Genomic DNA, 18,327 nt, shown 5'->3' on the forward strand with positions numbered 1-18,327 from the left:
GAAAAACAGTTTAAGACATTCAGCAGAACCCCAAAGCACAACATATTCTCTTATTCTGAGAGTAAGAGAGGGAGAATACCCGTGAACGCATTGTGCAACATACACACTGCAGGGTATAAATAATTTACAATGAGCAAACCATGCCTAACTTTGAGACCTGAAGTCAAAGACCAGCTTCTCCAGAACTTCTTTGAGAATGCTTTATTCCTCCTTTACAGGCATCACTCATGTATGACACAGCATCATTTTCCTTTGCTTTTCTTCTATTCTCCTTTTCGTGTAATTATTGTATCCAACTTGAGAATTTTGGTTTACCACTTTTTAAAGTATGCACACAGTAAATTATGTATCTACATTAGGCAGAAATATTATATTTCATCTCTCTAAATGCATCATAGTTCATTCTCCAGCTATATGTAAGATAGTCCTATAATTAAGCATTTACAGTTTTTATGTACTTAGTACTTTATATGATGTACAGATAAGCTGCATTTTGAAGGTGATTTTTTTCCTTGTTTTTGTTTCTGTTCTACTGCAAGTCCACACACATGGTCTGCAGATCTGATATAGCAAGAAAGCTAGAGCCAGTACAGAAATAATTGGAAACTGAGAAGAAAAATGTAAGCAATGAGTCCCAAAGAGGGAAGTGGGGCAAGAGAAGGAAAGCCAATGGAGTTATGTAGGATGACTAAGTTCTAGAGATTATATACAGCATGGTGATTATATTGGTTAATAAGACTGTTGTACACTGGAAATTTGCTACAAGAGTAGACCTCACATGCTCTCACCACAAAAAAAAAGACTTAAATTTTGGGGCTTCCCAGGTTGCGCAGTGGTTAAGAATCTGCCTGCCAATGCAGGGAACACAGGTTTGAGCCCTGGTCTGGGAAGATCCCACATGCCGTGGAGCAACTAAGCCCGTGCACCACAACTACTGAGCCTGCGCTCTAGAGCCCGCAAGCCATAACTATTGAGCCTGAGTGCCACAACTACTGAAGCCCGTGCCTAGAGCCCATGCTCCACAACAAGAGAGGCCACCACAATGAGAAGCCCGCGCACCACAGCAAAGAGTAGCCCCAGCTCGGCGCAACTAGAGGAAGCCTGCACGCAGCAACGAAGACGCAAAGCAGCCAAAAATAAATAAATTTATTAAATAAATAAAAAGGTAACTATATGAGGAAATGTATAAATTAAGTAGCTTGACTATAGTAATCATTTCACTATGTATATGTAGGTGAAAACATCATATTGTACACCTTAAATATATACAATTTTTATTTTAAAAATAGAAACTTAAAAAATAATTTTTAAAAAGCCAATGGAAAGAAGACACAGAAATTTCTATTTCCATGGGTGGTGGAAAAGTTAAGAAGAGATTTAAGAAGGAAGAGAAGCCTCATTTCGGGGTAAAATGATGTAACCAGAGATGTCCTCCTTCTGTGCTTTATAATAGAAATTATAAAAACAAACAGATTATCAGCAAAGTACTGCGATCTATTAAAAGTTCAGAAAAAAAAATAAAAAGTGCCTAATTATTAAATAGGAAAATAATTAAATGCAAAACAATAGTAGCGCATGTTTGTAGTTATGCAGAATTGATACAAAGTTCTCCGAGGAGGCCAGTCGGTCATACAGAAACTTTCGCAGGGTGGTGCTATCTACTTCGGAGGGCTCTCTCCAGTTCAGGTCTGGGGCCTGTCTCAGTTTTGTGAATCTTGAAAAATTATATGTAACAATGTTATCAGTGTTTACAGAGATGATGATCCCTAGGATTACCTCACAGTAACCAAATTTGTAAGAGTCAGCTGTATAAATTATAATTCTGATTTATTAATTTATAATGGCGAATATACTGATGCTATTTGTCACCCACATTCTGACTATTTGTGAGAGGACCGAGGAGGCTAAATTAGGAGTCAGAGGATTGCCAGTGAACACAGGAATCAGAACAAAGGAGAAAAGAGCAACCACTTATGTACATCAGCAGCCCAAAGGGTCTGTCGTTCTGGTATTAAAAGCCAATACCCTCTTATGAAAATCAGGTGAAAGTTTTAGATTCAGTTTTTTTCCATTTATAAACATGTATTTTGACAGAATTCTTTTGGTGGACTGGTGTAGATGAAAACCTATTGTTTTCAATTCAAGTCTTTTATCTGAGAACTACGTGAAGCCTTCATATAAAAAAAAAAATGCAGTGCCTGTACTTAACGGTTACAGGCCGGTCTTTCTGCCATGACTGTTAGCATTAATCAAAGGTTGTCATCTGCTCTCTTGCCTTGCCTCTCGCTTCCAACTTAGGTTGATAAACAGGTGCTATCTGGATATCCCACTGCCATTCATTCTTTTCATCTGTATCTCAGCACAGTTGTGTCTGCCGAGTGCTTCCTCAATGCTAGCAGACTGGCTGGCATCCAATCTGGACAAATTGCTGATCTTTCCTGCCACTTAACATTAAATAGGGCTTCTAAGGAGTATTGGACAAATAGCTCAAGAAGCCAGATTCAGCATCTAAAGACTGGTTGACAATTCTTAAGTATACTTTGTTTAGGGAGTGCTGCTACTTTAAAGAACTTCAAGTTGGCCTGGAACTTGGTGTACAGTATCCTAAACATAGGTCCAAAGCTATACACAGTTTTGTAAATTACTAGAGGCAAGACCATGTAGGTCCTAGATGACCAGTATACTCAACTGTAATTTATAGATTACTGTCCCCTCAAACCATGTCATTAACATAAAAGAGGAATAAGTAGTTAGAATAATTACTATGATACCATATATAAACCCACATACAAAATATATAGCAATCTTCTGCTTACCCTAATACTTCTTTCTGCTCCTATGAGCCTCCTGGAATAACTGATTTCTAGTGCCTGGAACATGGTGAGGTATATCAAAGTATGATGACAAGGAATAATAAAGTAATTAAATGTACCTCATGGAAACTTTGCTTCCCAGCATGGGACTTAAAATAATGCAGTGCTTTCAGTGTAGGAAGCCTGATTGGAGTTTTCTATTCCAGGGCAAAAGTTGGCCTTAGTCTCTGAGATAACTGGAGGGGAGTATGGTATCCAGTCCCCCAAAAAGAGGAACAGGAGTATCTTGAAATGTGAGCTTACAAGGATATAAGCCTCAGTAAGATTAAGGTTGTCCTATTAGTCTTTGCAGTCCCACTGTGAGCAGAGCAGCTGGTATTTAGGGGAAGAGGATGTTACTATTTAAAAATGTGTTGAAAGAATGAATGGTTGTGCAGCAAGTATGAAAGAAACAATGGAGAGAAATGAACACCTGATCACAGAAGTGGGAATAGTGCATGATGGTTGCACATGTATATAATTACATGTAGAAATGTGTATGCCGATACATAGATAAGTAAAAATATGCACTGTAGAAATAAATATAATAGGTAAAAGTACACAGTAGAAGGAATATTAGCTTCTTCAAATGACCAGGAAGGCAACTTGGACTTTGAAAGATAATATAAAAGAAGATACCTAACCTGCTATCTACCTCTTCCTCTTTCCTTTTTCTGGACCTCTGTGTGGACATGCCTGGAAACTCTGTTGCATTGACCAAAGGCCGTGAAAATTGGTTCAGCTTGTTTGAGGGCAATGATGTCCATTTATAGAATCCTAACATGAGAAATCCAGCCCCTGGCCTCAATCTCAGGTATCCTGAAAAGATCCAGCATATAGAGAAACTTTACTTATACATTCAAGGAGAGAGAATTTTAAGTTATATAATTCAAGCCAGCTTATGTTGATTTCCCCTGCAAGAGTGTTAGGTTTCTACTTTCACATTTCCCTTCTCTTTTTAAAGAAATGGTCATCAATAATACACCTCTGGGTACTAAATATCCACCTAGTGGTCATTTAGTGAATATTTTTATGGAAAAAAGGCAATATTCTTAGCTGAGAATGTATGCATCAGTTTTTATCATGGGTTGAGAGATTTTGTAGCTTTTTGGTAGATAGATTCAGGCTTTTGGTAACTTATTTTCATCATAAAAAGCTTAAATAAAACGGTAAATTTTATCTATGGTTACACAACAAAATTTCTCAGTATACATTCCTAAAAGGGACCTCCTCTGTGATGCTAATTGCTCTTAACATTTTTCTTCCAAACGTTTGTAGAAACTAGTGATGCCCAGATTTAAATACTAAATGTATTATATGGGTTTTAGAGGGTAGACAAATAAGACTTCCTGGAACTAAGAAGAAGAGACAGTATACATTAGGACAAAAGGTGGGAAAAGCAAATGAATAGACGTATCTAAGTATGGAAGAGGCACCACTGAACATCATGATTCTAAAAGTTATCTAAGAAAGCTTCCTCAGATTCTTCTAGGCTTGTGGAGAACATGCTGAAAGAAAAGAAATTCTCTGGAAATGTAGCTATGTGAAAAATACTATGCTATGATTATCATAAATCATCATTATCTTCATCATTATTTATTAAGAGATGTCTTGGGCTTCCCTGGAGGCGCAGTGGTTGAGAGTCCGCCTGCCGATGCAAGGGACACGGGTTCGTGCCCCGGTCCGGGGGGATCCCACATGCCGTGGAACGGCTGGGCCCGTGGGCCATGGCTGCTGGGCCTGCGCGTCCAGAGCCTGTGCTTCGCAGCGGGAGAAGCCACAGCAGTGAGAGGCCCGCATACCGCAAAAGAAAAAAAAAAAAAAGAGGTGTCTTCATCCAATGTATTTTGAAAGCTAAGTATTGTGCTGTGTATTAGGAATATAATAATAAACAAATCAGAAAAGATCTCACCTATATCAGAGTGAGTCTTGTAAATAGCCAATTCTTTAACTGATGAAATTTTAGTGGTTTGGAACAACTCACCCCCAAATATCTCTTCCTTTAACCTGTCATAATGTAGACAGATTATTTTTGCTTGTCCAGATTCCTATAAAAATTTAAATAAACATTTAAACAGCCATTCATTCATCCACTCATTTGTTCAAACAATATTTATTATTGTGATCATTGGTGCCAGCAATTACTCTCTGTGCTGGGAACACAGGTGTGAAAGGAAGGGTCACAGCACAGGTGCAGGTACAACCAAATAAGCCCTGTGATAGTGGTAATGGCAGAATGAAAATGAAGATTCAGGACAGGGCATCTAAAAAGAGATTGCAGAGGAAACATGGAAAACTAACAGTAGAGAGAAATATTACATTTTAAAGTAGATTTAATATATCTGGGAATTGATGGGATGAAGATATGGTGGAAGTGAAGTATTACAGTCAGGAGGAAAGCATGTAGGGTGGCACTGAGGGAGTGTGGTCCTTTGATATTAGGTAGGTGACTCCTTAAAGCTTTCAGCATATAGCATGGGGGTGTGGGTGAAGGTTGTTGGCAACTTACCAAGATCGAAAAGATGGAACACAGGTAAGATCTAGGGATGGGAGGGGTGCAGGACTGACAGGGGAAGGTAGAAATAGGGCACTAAGATTAAAACATCTGTTATAGACTTTGCTGGGAGTCACCACATCACAATTTGCATTGTGTATTTATTTACCCTAGAACTCCACAAAAATCTCTGTGGAATGATAAGGAATGGTTGAATCTCCTTTAAGGAATGTGCAGCTGTATTAGCAATGAAAGCCAATAAATACAAATAGGAGGGCCTCCCTGGTGGCGCAAGTGGTTGAGAGTCCGCCTGCCGATGCAGGGGATACGGGTTCGTGCCCCGGTCTGGGAGGATCCCATATGCCGCGGAGCGGCTGGGCCCGTGAGCCATGGCCGCTGAGCCTGCGCGTCCGGAGCCTGCGCGTCCGGAGCCTGTGCTCCGCGACGGGGGAGGCCACAACAGTGAGAGGCCCGCATACCGCAAAAGGAAAAAAAAAAAAAAAATACAAATAGGAAAGGAAGCAAACCCACATCATGGAGGAAGATAATGAGATAATGCTGCTACAGCATCTCTTGGTAATTAACTGAATGAAATGCATGGAATGTCAGTGTTTTAAAGGCCCTTCCAGTTTAACTGGCCCAGTTACCTGCTTCTGTTGACTTTTTCTCACTCACTGGCAGCAGGTACATGAGGAAGTGGAAGTGAAGAGTGAAAAGGAAGAACTTTTCCAAGGATGATTGGTAAAATTAAGGAAGGCATTAAATTTGTTTTTGTTTTACTATGTTTAATCAATTTTGTAAGCAAGTGACTTCAATGCCCAGAAGGAAAAGTAAGTAAAGGTGTATCACTATCTAACAAATCATTCACATTACTCTTTGTTATCTTTATTTTGGATATTTAACAGCTTGTAATGACTGATCTTGAAGGCACTTCCCGCAAGCTATATATGTATTGTTGATGAAGTTCTATGACTGGAAACTTCCATCACTGCAATGACTGTTGGAAAGCACAGGTTCATTCAAACTAATAATGCATAGGAGTTTGTCACAGTTTTAACATATGCATTCTTCTTGCAGATGGTTGAAAAAGAAGGTTATCTTCAAAAAGCTAAAATTGCAGATGGAGGAAAGAAACTAAGGTAATAAAAGTTTTTTTAATTCACTTTTATATAACTATGCCAGTTCCCCATCTCCTCAGTTGTGTCACTGCTATTGTTTGGAAAGGTAGGCCCTATGGTACATGACTAGAATATTCCTTTCTGCTATCACTAAGATCAACAGGATTTTTAATATAATTATAGTTTTCCAACAAAGCACTACATTTTATTTTGTTGCACAGAATATATAAATGAAGTGCTTCATGACCTCCTAAGACTTGAAATCTTAAAAAATATGTGAAGAAATAAGATAATGGGTCTTGATTTCTGGGATTAACAGATTAGGGGATGAAATAACTCATTTTGCAGTATATAAAAATTTCCCTACAATACATTGGGATCATAATTTTTTGAAGGATGGAGGATTTGAAATACACTTGTTGCTCAAATAAAAATCATTTGAGAAAAAAATAAAAGGAAAATAATCTGTCAGATAAAAAGTTGGAAGTTGCTGCACTTGCAGATGAGGTCAACACAGTAGGTGAGAGAAATTAGAAAATGTAATAAGGATTCCCTAGGCAACAACAAGAAAAAACTTGGAGAAAAAAATAAGGTTGATAGGAGGGTAGACAAACACACTACATGTTTTTTATGTATGGGCTATTTAGAAATAATCATCTCCATTTTAGAATTTTACTTATTTCTCATGTAGGTCTTATGATATACTTAGCTTTGTGCTAGGTTATATGTAAGCTGCAAAGGTATGTAGAAAGTGCTTACAGTGGGAGAAAAGGCATTTATTCATGACTATATTATTAACAGTTAAAAATACAGGATAAATTCACTAATTAGCTACACAATGGGACACTTATTAATTGTATAATACAATTCATTACTAGAATGGAACTCTGGCCAACACTAGAGAATGAAGTATGCTATTGTTTGTTTTCTATAGTGGAGTAAGTATATATTTATTTAAAAGAAGTAAAATTGGAGAAAACTATCATCCATAATTCCACTACTTAAAATAACTATTTCAATTTTAAAGAACAAACTCTATTTTCTGCCCTTATTATGTTTTATTCTCGGATAGCAAACAGGGCCTTGAACCCTCTCCTAGACTGTTCCTCTGCAGTAACCCTGCAGCCACCCTCCTTTGAAGGGTCCAGGAGGGAGATGCACAGGAGACAAGATCAAATGCAATGCTGCTTTCAAAGACTCATCTAGTCCTGGCCCCAGTGGAGAACCTGACTTAATGTGTTGGGTTCTGAAAGGACCCAGGAGGGATTCTTTGATTAACCCAATCTAGTGCCAACTTTCCCCTAGACTTTTCTCCCAGTTATATCAGCTCGTGAAAGGTGCAATGATAAATCTTCCCAAGATAAGTCAAAACCCTTTCTTACCTTACCAGCGATGTGGACAAAAAATCCAAAGAGGGATAGAAAAGGACTTGTCTAAGTTATCACTTCACCTTTCACTGGGGCTTGGCAGGAAGGAGGAGGTGATAGCTTTGGTCAGTCTTAACCTCCAGACTCATGAAAGCAAGAGGAGGAGATGCTAAAAGGAATTCCAAGAAAACAAGATGATGCGCCACCACATCATCTTGTGGTGTACATCTTACGTACAATGTCCTTGCCCATAGCTATCCATAAACCATCCCTGTAAAATGTTTTCCTAGAAAGTGGTGTCAAGAAAAAGTAGAGGAGCACACCAGGCCTTTTCCCTAACAGACTCAACATGAATAATACATTTTTAGGTAGTTTCAACCAGTTTGTATACCATTTTGTATTTGTTTTATTTGTTGTTACTTTAATCAGCTTACTTACCACTTCTGTGTCTAGTTTAAATTCATATAAACATTATTTTGTACTATGTTTTATTGTTATTTCAATAAGCTTGCATGCAATTATGCATTCTTTCAGCTTTTTCATTTAAAGTTATATAAATTTTAGTTTTCCTTTTTTGTTTTATCTTTGTTTTTAACCTCAGGTGTACACATTGAGTTGATTTTCCTCTTCAGTGTGTGGCCTTGTATTATCATCATTCTGGGCAAGACCCCTAGTTGGTTTTATTTTATTCTTCATCTCCATTCCTTACTTCAATCCTCTGTAGAATGGGTGTTCATCAAATCCTCTCTCCATACATTTATTTGGCTATATGTGTGGCATTCTAGAAAAAAGTGTGTAAGTGAATGTGTTCTAAATTGCATAAGCCTTTGGTTTATAAGCCTCATTCTGGTTCATACTACTTTCATTCAATGTTAGTCAATGTTAGGATATCTATCTATATCTATATATTTAAAACAAGTTAATTTCTTCCAACTGCTGCCCATTTTGCCATTGTGAACACACATCAAATTTTACTTACTCAGTCTTCCAGGAGTGGATACCTAAATTGTCCCTAACTCCTTCCATCCCAAACAACATTGCAACAAACCACACCGATATGTCTCCTTACAGACCTGTGAGGAATTTTCTCTGGGGCATACCCCCAGGAGTAAAGGATTGCTTGGTGGTAAGGTACACACAGTTATAAATGAATTGGGTGCTACTGCCAAACTTTCTCCAGAATGAATGCATCGGTTCACACTCTCTCCACAATGCAGAAGGGATCACCTCTCTCCATGATCTTATCAGCATGCAACATTATCAGACTTTCAGTTTTGCAAGTTGATGGCTTATAGGACATTACTTTAGTGTTGCATTTATTTTTATTCTTCTGACTGGTATTTCAGTTAAACATCACGTCACCTATTTAGAGTCAGTCAGGCTCTGCATTCCAAGAATCGCCTGTGCATAAACTCTGACTATTTTCTACTGAGTTTCTCACTTTTTTTTTTTTTTTTGAGAGAACTCCTAATGTACACCAGGTAGTCATACATTGTCAACTTTAGGCTTGGCAGATATCTCCTCCAAGTCTCTCACTATCTATTTACCTTGCTGATGAAAGTCCTTAGTGACCAGAAATCTTTAAATTTGATCCATATTATTCCATAAATTTATTCTTTATTGTTTGTGGGATTTGCTTTCTTTTTTGAATTTTTAAAAAAATTTTAATTGAAGTATGGTTGATTTATGATATCATGTAAGTTTCAGGTTTACAACACAACGATTCAGAGATATATATATATATATATATATATATATATATATATATATATATAGTCTTGTTCAGATTCTTTTCCCTTATAGGTTATTACATAATACTGAGTATAGTTTCCTGTGCTATACAGTAGGTTCTTGTTGGTTACCTATTTTATACACAGTAGTGTGTATATGTTAATCCCAGCCTCGTAATTCATCCCTCCCATCCATGCCCCTTTCCCCTTGCATAAACATAAGTTTGTTTTCTGTATCTATGAGTCTCTTTCTGTTTTGGAAATAAGTTCATTTGTGTCTTTTTTTTCTTTTCTTTTCTTTTTTCAGATTCCACATATAAGTGATATCACATGATATTTGTCTTTCTCTGTCTGGCTTACGTCAGTTAGTATGACAATCTCTCAGTCCACCCATTTGCAACAGCAGCAAATGGCATTATTTCATTCTTTTTTATGGTTGAGTAATATTCCACTCTGTGTGTGTGTGTGTGTGTGTATGTATGTATGTATATATGTATATGTATATGTAGGGATGTGTGTGTGTGTATATATATACATATATATATATATATATGTATATATATATACACCACATGTTCTTTATACATTCATCTGTTGATGGACATTTAGGTTGCTTTCTTGTCTTGGCTTTTGTAAGTAGTGCTGCAGTGAACATTGGGATGCATGTATCTTTTCAAATTATGGTTTTCTCTGGATATATGCCCAGGGGTGAGATTTCAGGATCATATGGTAGCTCTATTTTTAGTTGTTTTAAGGATTGCTTTAGTTTTTATTATAAACACGTTACAGATTGAAAATTGTAGTATATATAGTCAGCATGTTTAATAACATATAATACACCACAATGTTGATGGGACTGTAATACACCAAGCCATTTCTACGTTCCTCTTTTATTAGATTTTTAAGTTGATTCCAGTTTTATACTAAGTATTTTATACTAAAATAGTTATAAATGCAGTAAACCTACTATTGCTTGTCAATTTTTCTTTTATATCTTCTTAAGAGAATTTCTAAGCCTAGATGACTTAATTAAATCAGAAGACCATTTTTTAAATGACTGTTATGTATTGACATACTGCTTGCCCAAGGAGTCTGTTATGTTTTCTGTAACTAATAACAAAATGGTTTAATCATAACTTTGAAAAATTGTGTAGTTTTTATATCATTGGTAATTTAGTAATTATTAAATAGTATACCATAGTTGCTATAATTTGTATTTCTTATGTAAAATTTCTTTCCATAGCCTTTTCCCCATTTATCAAGGAACTTTATATCTTTTTATAAATTGTAATGAGTTACTGCAATAGTAACAGATGCTTATTCTGTCAAGTACTTGGATAATTGCTTTACCAGTAATTCTGAAATAATACTCTAAAATAGGCTATATTACCGCTTTCAATCTTACAAGTGGAGAAACTTGGTCACTTGTATCAACCTCTCCTTCTCTCAATCTTATTGCATGTATAGTTGGTATCAGATTTTTAGCCCTGTCCTCTGTTTAAAGTAGGTTGGATTTTTCCCTCTTGCTAGAAGATGTTTGAGGCCAGGAAGCAAAAATTGTTCTTTTATTTCATACCATCAACAGTACAAAGGGCTTCAATTGTCACTTAATACTATTTTATTAATCTCAAAGTTTTCTACTCATAAATACATGACAGGTCATCCACATCATATCTTATGTTCTTATTTTTCTTTCTTTCCCTCCTCCTGTTCCTTTTTCTTTAGCTTCCTTTCCTCTTTCATATATTTTTTTCTTTCTAAGAAAGGTTTGACCTATCTCTGAATACAACAAGAGTGGGTGGAAGGAAGGAGAACTCCTTGGCTATATCTTACATTTGTAAAGGGCCATAAATTTAGCTTTATTTTGAAATGAAGTTCTAGAAATCTCCCCAGACAGACAGACAGGGTTGAAAGCCAAAGACATTCAGCATTCAACTTTAGTTTTTCTTTGTGAACATTGTAAGTATGCTTTTTCTGATAAAGTTTAGAAATTCCTGCATTTTGGTACATCTATCCCCAAAAGTTAAGTAGCCCATGTTTCTCTGAAGCTCTCAGAGACCTTAGCAAAGAGTTGTTTTCAATTCTTTAATTGAAAAAAACTTTAATTTATAAAAGCCCACTGACAGCATGTAAGCTATTTCCGTACCCTTTTCTCTCCCTCTATACCCTTCAAGCCTGCCCCTTCGTCATCTCATTTGTGGCTCTGTACATCTTATCATATGTGGCTTTTCACTCTGCTCTGCTTTTCAGAGGGACCTGGGAAGAAATACTTGAGGGTGAAAATATGGACAGAGAGGTATTTGGGAAGAAATCGAGTAAAGGTAGTGCAGTGTTATGTCTACTAGTGTGTAGTTCATCCTAGAGCCCATGGCTGTTAGACCTTTGTTTTTATTTGTTTTTTCTTCTTTTTAAACAATTGTTTCTCAGAATAGATTCTGTAGAACATGATACCAAAGTACCCTCCTAATGTAAACTTTTTTGTTTTGTTTTGTTTTGTTTTAGCATTTTCTGCTCAAGATCCCAATAAATTCTTCCAGGCTTCATCTGTCTTTCTCTGTTTTTAATGTTCCATAGTGAGGACTGGAGGGAAGGTTTGGAGAGTATGGAATACTGAAATTAATTTGTAAAAGGTTGCTTGAGTTTAATGATTTCCAACACATGCTCTGTTATAATTTCCAACTTCTAGTAACCCTTTGAATATATAAAGCTTTTACATTTCTTGCAATAGTGGCAGAGATGTATATATTTATACATCAGTGACTCTTTGACCCTTTTTTTAAAGCAGAGGCAAATTACAAGAAGCTTAAAATATAAGAGAGAAGCAATAAGTTCTTCACCTACCAGTTTGAGAACTATTCAGAACACTTAAACAGTGTCCAAGTGATTTTTCCGTAAATCAGTCAAGGACACTAGAGTAAATCACATTCACCCCCACCAGAGGTACAGAATCAGGTCAAATCCAGTGTGCCCAAGTCAGGTGGCCCAGAGTGAGTCTGATATTTACAAAGTAACCTCACATATATTTTCTTCTTGACTTTTTCGTTTGCCACCGTGTCATTACCAAAGGAGGCATAGGAGAGGTGAGTGTAAGATATAAAGCTTTGATGTTAGAGCAGATGAATACGTTAAACCTGAGTTCAAGCTAACAGATTCTTATGACGATAACAAATATTTTAAGGGCCATTTTCCATCAAGCGTTCTTCAGATAAGCAGTTACCAAGCTGCTGTTATTATGTGCTGCCATCCGGTGTCCGTTTTGTAGAATGCAGAGTTTTTGGTCAAGCTGATGCCTGTGTTGAGTCTTCTTTGGTTTTGGGGTTGTTTTGTTTTGTTTTGTTTTTACTTTCTACCTTTACAACTCAGGATTTGTTTTAGGGAAGCTCTCTGAAGTGTCTCACTTGGAGAAATTGTCCCACCAATTTCATTAATTGTAACTAATTGTCCTTATTAGAATTTAGTTCTTCCTCCTTCCTAATTACATCAAGGATCTTTTTCCCCCTTAGATGTGATGTCTTGTGACAAAAAAATTAAAATAAATAACCTGCATTTATTGTCCCAGGATCTATTTCCTGTACTGAATCACTAGTGTCAATATCAATCCCTCACTTGTTACTTGTAAATTCATGTGGAGACTCTCTCACCTATCCCTGAGACCTCTGACTTACTGAAGTTGGACATTTCCTGACCTATGTATCTTGCTTAACCCTCAAGTCTATCCAACAGCTTGGTTTTTATCTCTCTGTGTGGAAAAATGAAAAAGAACTCCCTCAAAGTTAAGATGATGGAGTGTTGATGCATTAATTGACTCCCATCAATGGATGAAGTTACTTGCTGGCCATCTTGGGAAGGTAGAGATGAAAGGGCTTCCAGGTCAGCATTGCAGAACAGCCCAGGTCAGGCTAAGAAGTGCCCTTGTTCCAAGGAGAAAGACGTTCAAGTAACTCTTTGACAGCAGTTGGGTGTCTTCCTCTCTCAGAGTCTATCATGAGGCTCTGCATAGACGTGCCCAATATGACTAAGGGAGAATTGCACGCCACCTGCTCTAGAGACAACTGATACAGCAGAATGAGCATGGCCTTCTAAGTCCAGAAGACTTGGTCTGAATCCCATATTTATGACTTTGATGCCCTTGGGTAGGATGCAACCTCACTAAGCCTCAATTTTTTTATCTGAATGTGGAGGATTTGTTTCCGTGTTTACTGCCTGTCTCCTCTGAGTTAGACATAAATGCCTTGAGGTCTGTGCTATTTGCCTTTATATATTCAGTCCTTGGAATTGTATCTGTCCTGTGGTAGATGCTCAATAGATACTTGTGACTGGCTTGGGGATTAAATTACTTGACACATACAAAATACCAGGTGCCATACCTAGCACAGAGTGAGAACCAATGCATGCAAAATAACTTATCTTATTGAAACACATCTGAGAAGTCAGGAAGCCCTCTAGAGAAAGCTCAGGTATTGCCACTAGAATTATAAATTAGAAAAAGATATACTAAACCAGGAATGTTAGATACTTTTAAAACAATGCTATGAAAGGCTTATCAAAACACTTGGGGGCCTCCCTGGTGGCGCAAGTGGTTGAGAGTCCGCCTGCCGATGCAGGGGATACGGGTTCGTGCCCCGGTCTGGGAGGATCCCATATGCCGCGGAGCGGCTGGGCCCGTGAGCCATGGCCGCTGAGCCTGCGCGTCCGGAGCCTGCGCGTCCGGAGCCTGTGCTCCGCAACGGGGGAGGCCACAACAGTGAGAGGCCCGCATACCGCAAAAAAAAAAAAAAAAAAAAAAAAAAAAAAAAAAAAAAACACTTGGGAACTAAGGAATAAATAAGGGAAATGCAAGAAGTAGGTGCTTTTGTAGTCCTTGTTAGTAAATAACAACAAACAGGGCAGGAGTAATCTAGATGTATGACCCTCCTGAAATTTGAGAACCCATATATTCTTTTACTCAAAAACCTTTGATAAGCACTCACTAAATGTCAGATATTGTGCCCAGGAGTGGAAAAGCTCTAGGAGGTCAGGGGTGGTGTTCCCCTCTTTGGGGGTACTAGGAAAGTAGAGGGACTTTCTTTCTATTCTGAAAATCGCTTCATCCTCAAAAGGTCTATTTTAAAAGTCCTGCCTAAGCCCTCTAAACTTGAAGGAGTTACTCGCTCTCTGAGTTGAATCTCAATACACCGAAAAACTGTCACCTATAAGGATTTGGTTGCATGCAGAAAGCACTAAAGGTACAAGTCAAGGCAAAACCTTGCCAGTTGACCCTATTCATACTCCCTCCAGAGCTGACAGTGCCATCAAAAGCCTTGCTGTGTTAGAGTAACTGGTGAGAAAGCTTTTCTGCTGATATCCTGAGAATTACAGGCAGCACAGGGGGCCAAACACATCAAATGGGGAATGGACTCGAAAGACATTGTGAAGAAAATAGCCAAGTCTCTAGACTACTTCATTCAGAGAGGAAGGTTCTGACCTAAGTCATAGGTTAAAAGATATTCCCATTAGGTGAATTCTTAGCCGCTCCTAGACTAGAGGCTTTTGAAACACTTTCTGGTTTTAGACTCCCTACTGAGTGCAGGTGAGTCTACTCATCACAAACCAGAATAATCCCCTAGCAGGAAAGAGAAAGAGGTGGTGTCATAGTTAGAAGCACATCCCTGCTTCCGGCTTCTTATGAGGAGTTGGAAGACTCATCATGTGACTCCTTTAAATCAGTTCAATTCCCAAGAGAAAAATAGAGCTTGAGAGTGGTGGGCCTTTGACCAATCCTTCTAATTAATATTAGGTAAAACAGTTAATTTGACAGTCCAGATGGCTTATACCTTGTCACAGGCCCTGCACTCTAACTTTTATAATTTGAGACTTAAGACCAAAACTATGGTGAAATCTGACATTGACAATCTCCTTAACCAAGAAAATAGTATATTGCTGGTTTGGTTCCAGAACACCTCAATAAAGAGAATAAGGCAACAAAGAGAGTCACATGTTTTTTTTGGTTTCCCCTTGCATATAAATTTATGTTTACACTGTACTGTAGTCTATTAAATGTGCACTAACATTATGTCTAACAAAACAATGTACATACCTTAATTCAAAAATACTGTATTGCTAAAACATGCTAACCGTCACCTGAGCCTTCAGTGAGTCATAATCTTTTTGCTGGTGGAGCATCTTGCCTTGATGTTGATGACTGCCGACTGCTCAGGGTGGTGAATACTACAGGTTGGGGTGGCTGGGCAGTTTCTGAAAATAAGAAAATAATGAAGTTTACCACATCAATTGACTCTTTCTTTCACAAACAATTTCTCTGTAGCATGCAGTACTGTTTGAAAGCATTTTACTCACAGTAGGACTTCTTTCAAATTGGAGTCAGTCCTCTCAAACCCTGCCCCTGCTCTATCAGCTAAATTTATGTAATATTCGAAATCCTTTGGTATCATTTCAACAGTCTTCACAGCAACTTCACCACGAATAGCTTCCATCAGAAGAAACCACTTTCTTTGCTCATCCATAAGAAGCAATTCTTCATTCTTTAAAGTTTTACCATGAGATTGTAGCAATTCAGTCACATCCTCAGGCTCCACTTCTAATCCTAGCTCTCTTGCTCTCTCCATCACTTCTGCAGTCACTTCCTCCACTGATGCCTTGACCCCTCAAAGTCATTCATGAGGGTTGGCAACTAATTCAGACTTCCGTTAATGTTGATATTTTGACCTCTTCCCATGAATCAGGAATGTTCTTAATGGCATCAAGAATATTGAATACTTTCCAAAAGGTTTTCAATTTTCTTTTCCCATACCCATCAGAGGAATCATGACCTGTAGCAGCTATAATGTATTTCTTACATGATAGGACTCCTTGATACGTGGGCTGCAGAATGGATGTTATGTTAGTAGGCATAAAAACAACATTAATTTCATTGTATATCTTCATCAGAGCTCTTGAGTAACCAGGTAGTTTGTCAATGAACAATAATATTTTGAAAGGAATCTTTTTTTTTCTGAGTAGCAGGTCTCAAAAGTGGACTTAAAGTATTCAATAAACCATGTTGCCAAGAGATGTGCTTTCACCCAGGCTTTGTCATCCCATTTATAGAGCACAGGCAGAGTAGATTTAGCATAATTCTTAAGGATCCTAGAATTTTCAGAATTATTAAATGAGCTTTGGCTTCAACTTATAGTCACCAGCTGCATTAACCCCTAACAAGACAGTCTGTCTGTGCTTTGAGGCTTTTGAAGCTGGGCATTCTCTTCTCTAGCTATGACTTCTCTTCTCTAGCTATGAAAGTCCTAGATGGCATCCTCTTCCAGTAGAAGACTATATTGTCTGCATGGAAAACTCTCTTGTTTAGTTGTAGTCACCTTCATTAATTATCTTAGCTAGAGCTTCTGGACAACTTGTTGCAGCTTCTACATCAGCATTTGCTGCTTCACCTTGTACTTTGATGTTACTGAGACAGCTTCTTTCCTTAAACCTCATGAACCAACCTCTGCTTGCTTCAGACTTTTCCTCTGCAGCTTCCTCATCTCTCTCAGCCTTCACAGAATTGAAGAGCGTTAAAATCTTGCTCTGGGGCTTCCCTGGTGGCACAGTGGTTGAGAGTCCGCCTGCCGATGCAGGGGACACGGGTTCGTGCCCCGGGCCGGGAAGATCCCACATGCCGCGGAGCGGCTGGGCCCGTGAGCCATGGCCGCTGAGCCTGTGCGTCCGGAGCCTGTGCTCTGCAAGGGGAGAGGCCACAACAGTGAGAGGCCCACGTAACAAAACAAAACAAACAAAAAAATCTTGCTCTGGATTAGGCTTTGGCTTAAGGGAATGTTGCGTCTGGTTTGATTTCTATCCAAACCACTAAAACCTTCTCCATATCAGCATTAAGACTGTTTTGCTTTTCTATCATTCATGTGTTCACTGGAGTAGCATTTTTAATTTCCTTCGAGAACTTTTCCTTTGTATTCACTTGGCTAACTGCTTGGCACAAGAGGCCTAGCTGTCACCCTGTTTTGGTTGACCTGCCTTCCTCGCTAAACTTAATCATGACTAGCTTTCAATTTAAAGTGAGAGAGATGCAACTCTTCTTTTCACTTGAACACGTAGAGGCCATTGTAGAGCTACTAATTGGCCTAATTTCAATATTGCTCTGTCTCAGGGAATAGGGAGGCCTGAGGAGAGGAAGAGAGATGGGGAAAGGCCAGTCGGTGGAGCAGTCAGAACACACACAACACTTATGGATTAAGTTAGTTGTCTTATATGGTAGTGGTTCATGATGCCCCCAAACAATTACAATAGTGACATCAAAGATCACAGATCACCATAACAAATATAATAATAATGTAAAAGTTTTAAATACTGGGAGAATTACCAATATGTGACACAGAGACATGAAGTGAACACACGCTGTTGGAAAAATTGCACCAGTAGACTTGAAAGCAAGGTTCAATTTGTAAAAAAACACAATATCTGTGAAGCACAATAAAATGAGGTATGCCTATACTCTTTAATCTTTAAAAAAAAAAACCCACAACATAAATTAGTGAACAGATTTTAGGCTTCAGAATCGGAGAAACTGAGTTTGACTCTAAGTGTATGGCCTTAAGTAAGTTACCTAAAACACTCTGAACTTTGTTTTCCATATTAGTAAATGGACAGATTAGTACCTTCATCATCTTTTTTGTGAAGCTAAATCTCCAGTAGACAAGCAAACTTATACTAGGTACTCAAAATAATTTATGCTAATTATTATTTTAAAAGAGATCATGAAAAACTGAATTTAAAATG

The 18,327-nt window shown here is 38.0% G+C and overlaps 1 protein-coding gene across 1 annotated transcript in view; it reads left to right on the forward strand.

Moving 5' to 3' along the window:
* ARHGAP15 (Rho GTPase activating protein 15) overlaps positions 1 to 18,327 on the forward strand; it is a 591,169-nt gene that overhangs the window by 53,833 nt on the left and 519,009 nt on the right. Inside the window, exon 3 of the mRNA XM_060106959.1 lies at positions 6,424 to 6,485. Within this exon, the coding sequence (XP_059962942.1) occupies positions 6,424 to 6,485 (62 nt within the window). The remainder of the gene's footprint in view (positions 1 to 6,423; positions 6,486 to 18,327) is intronic.

Source organism: Mesoplodon densirostris, chromosome 8, assembly GCF_025265405.1.
Source record: "Mesoplodon densirostris isolate mMesDen1 chromosome 8, mMesDen1 primary haplotype, whole genome shotgun sequence".
Lineage (NCBI taxonomy): Eukaryota > Metazoa > Chordata > Mammalia > Artiodactyla > Ziphiidae > Mesoplodon > Mesoplodon densirostris.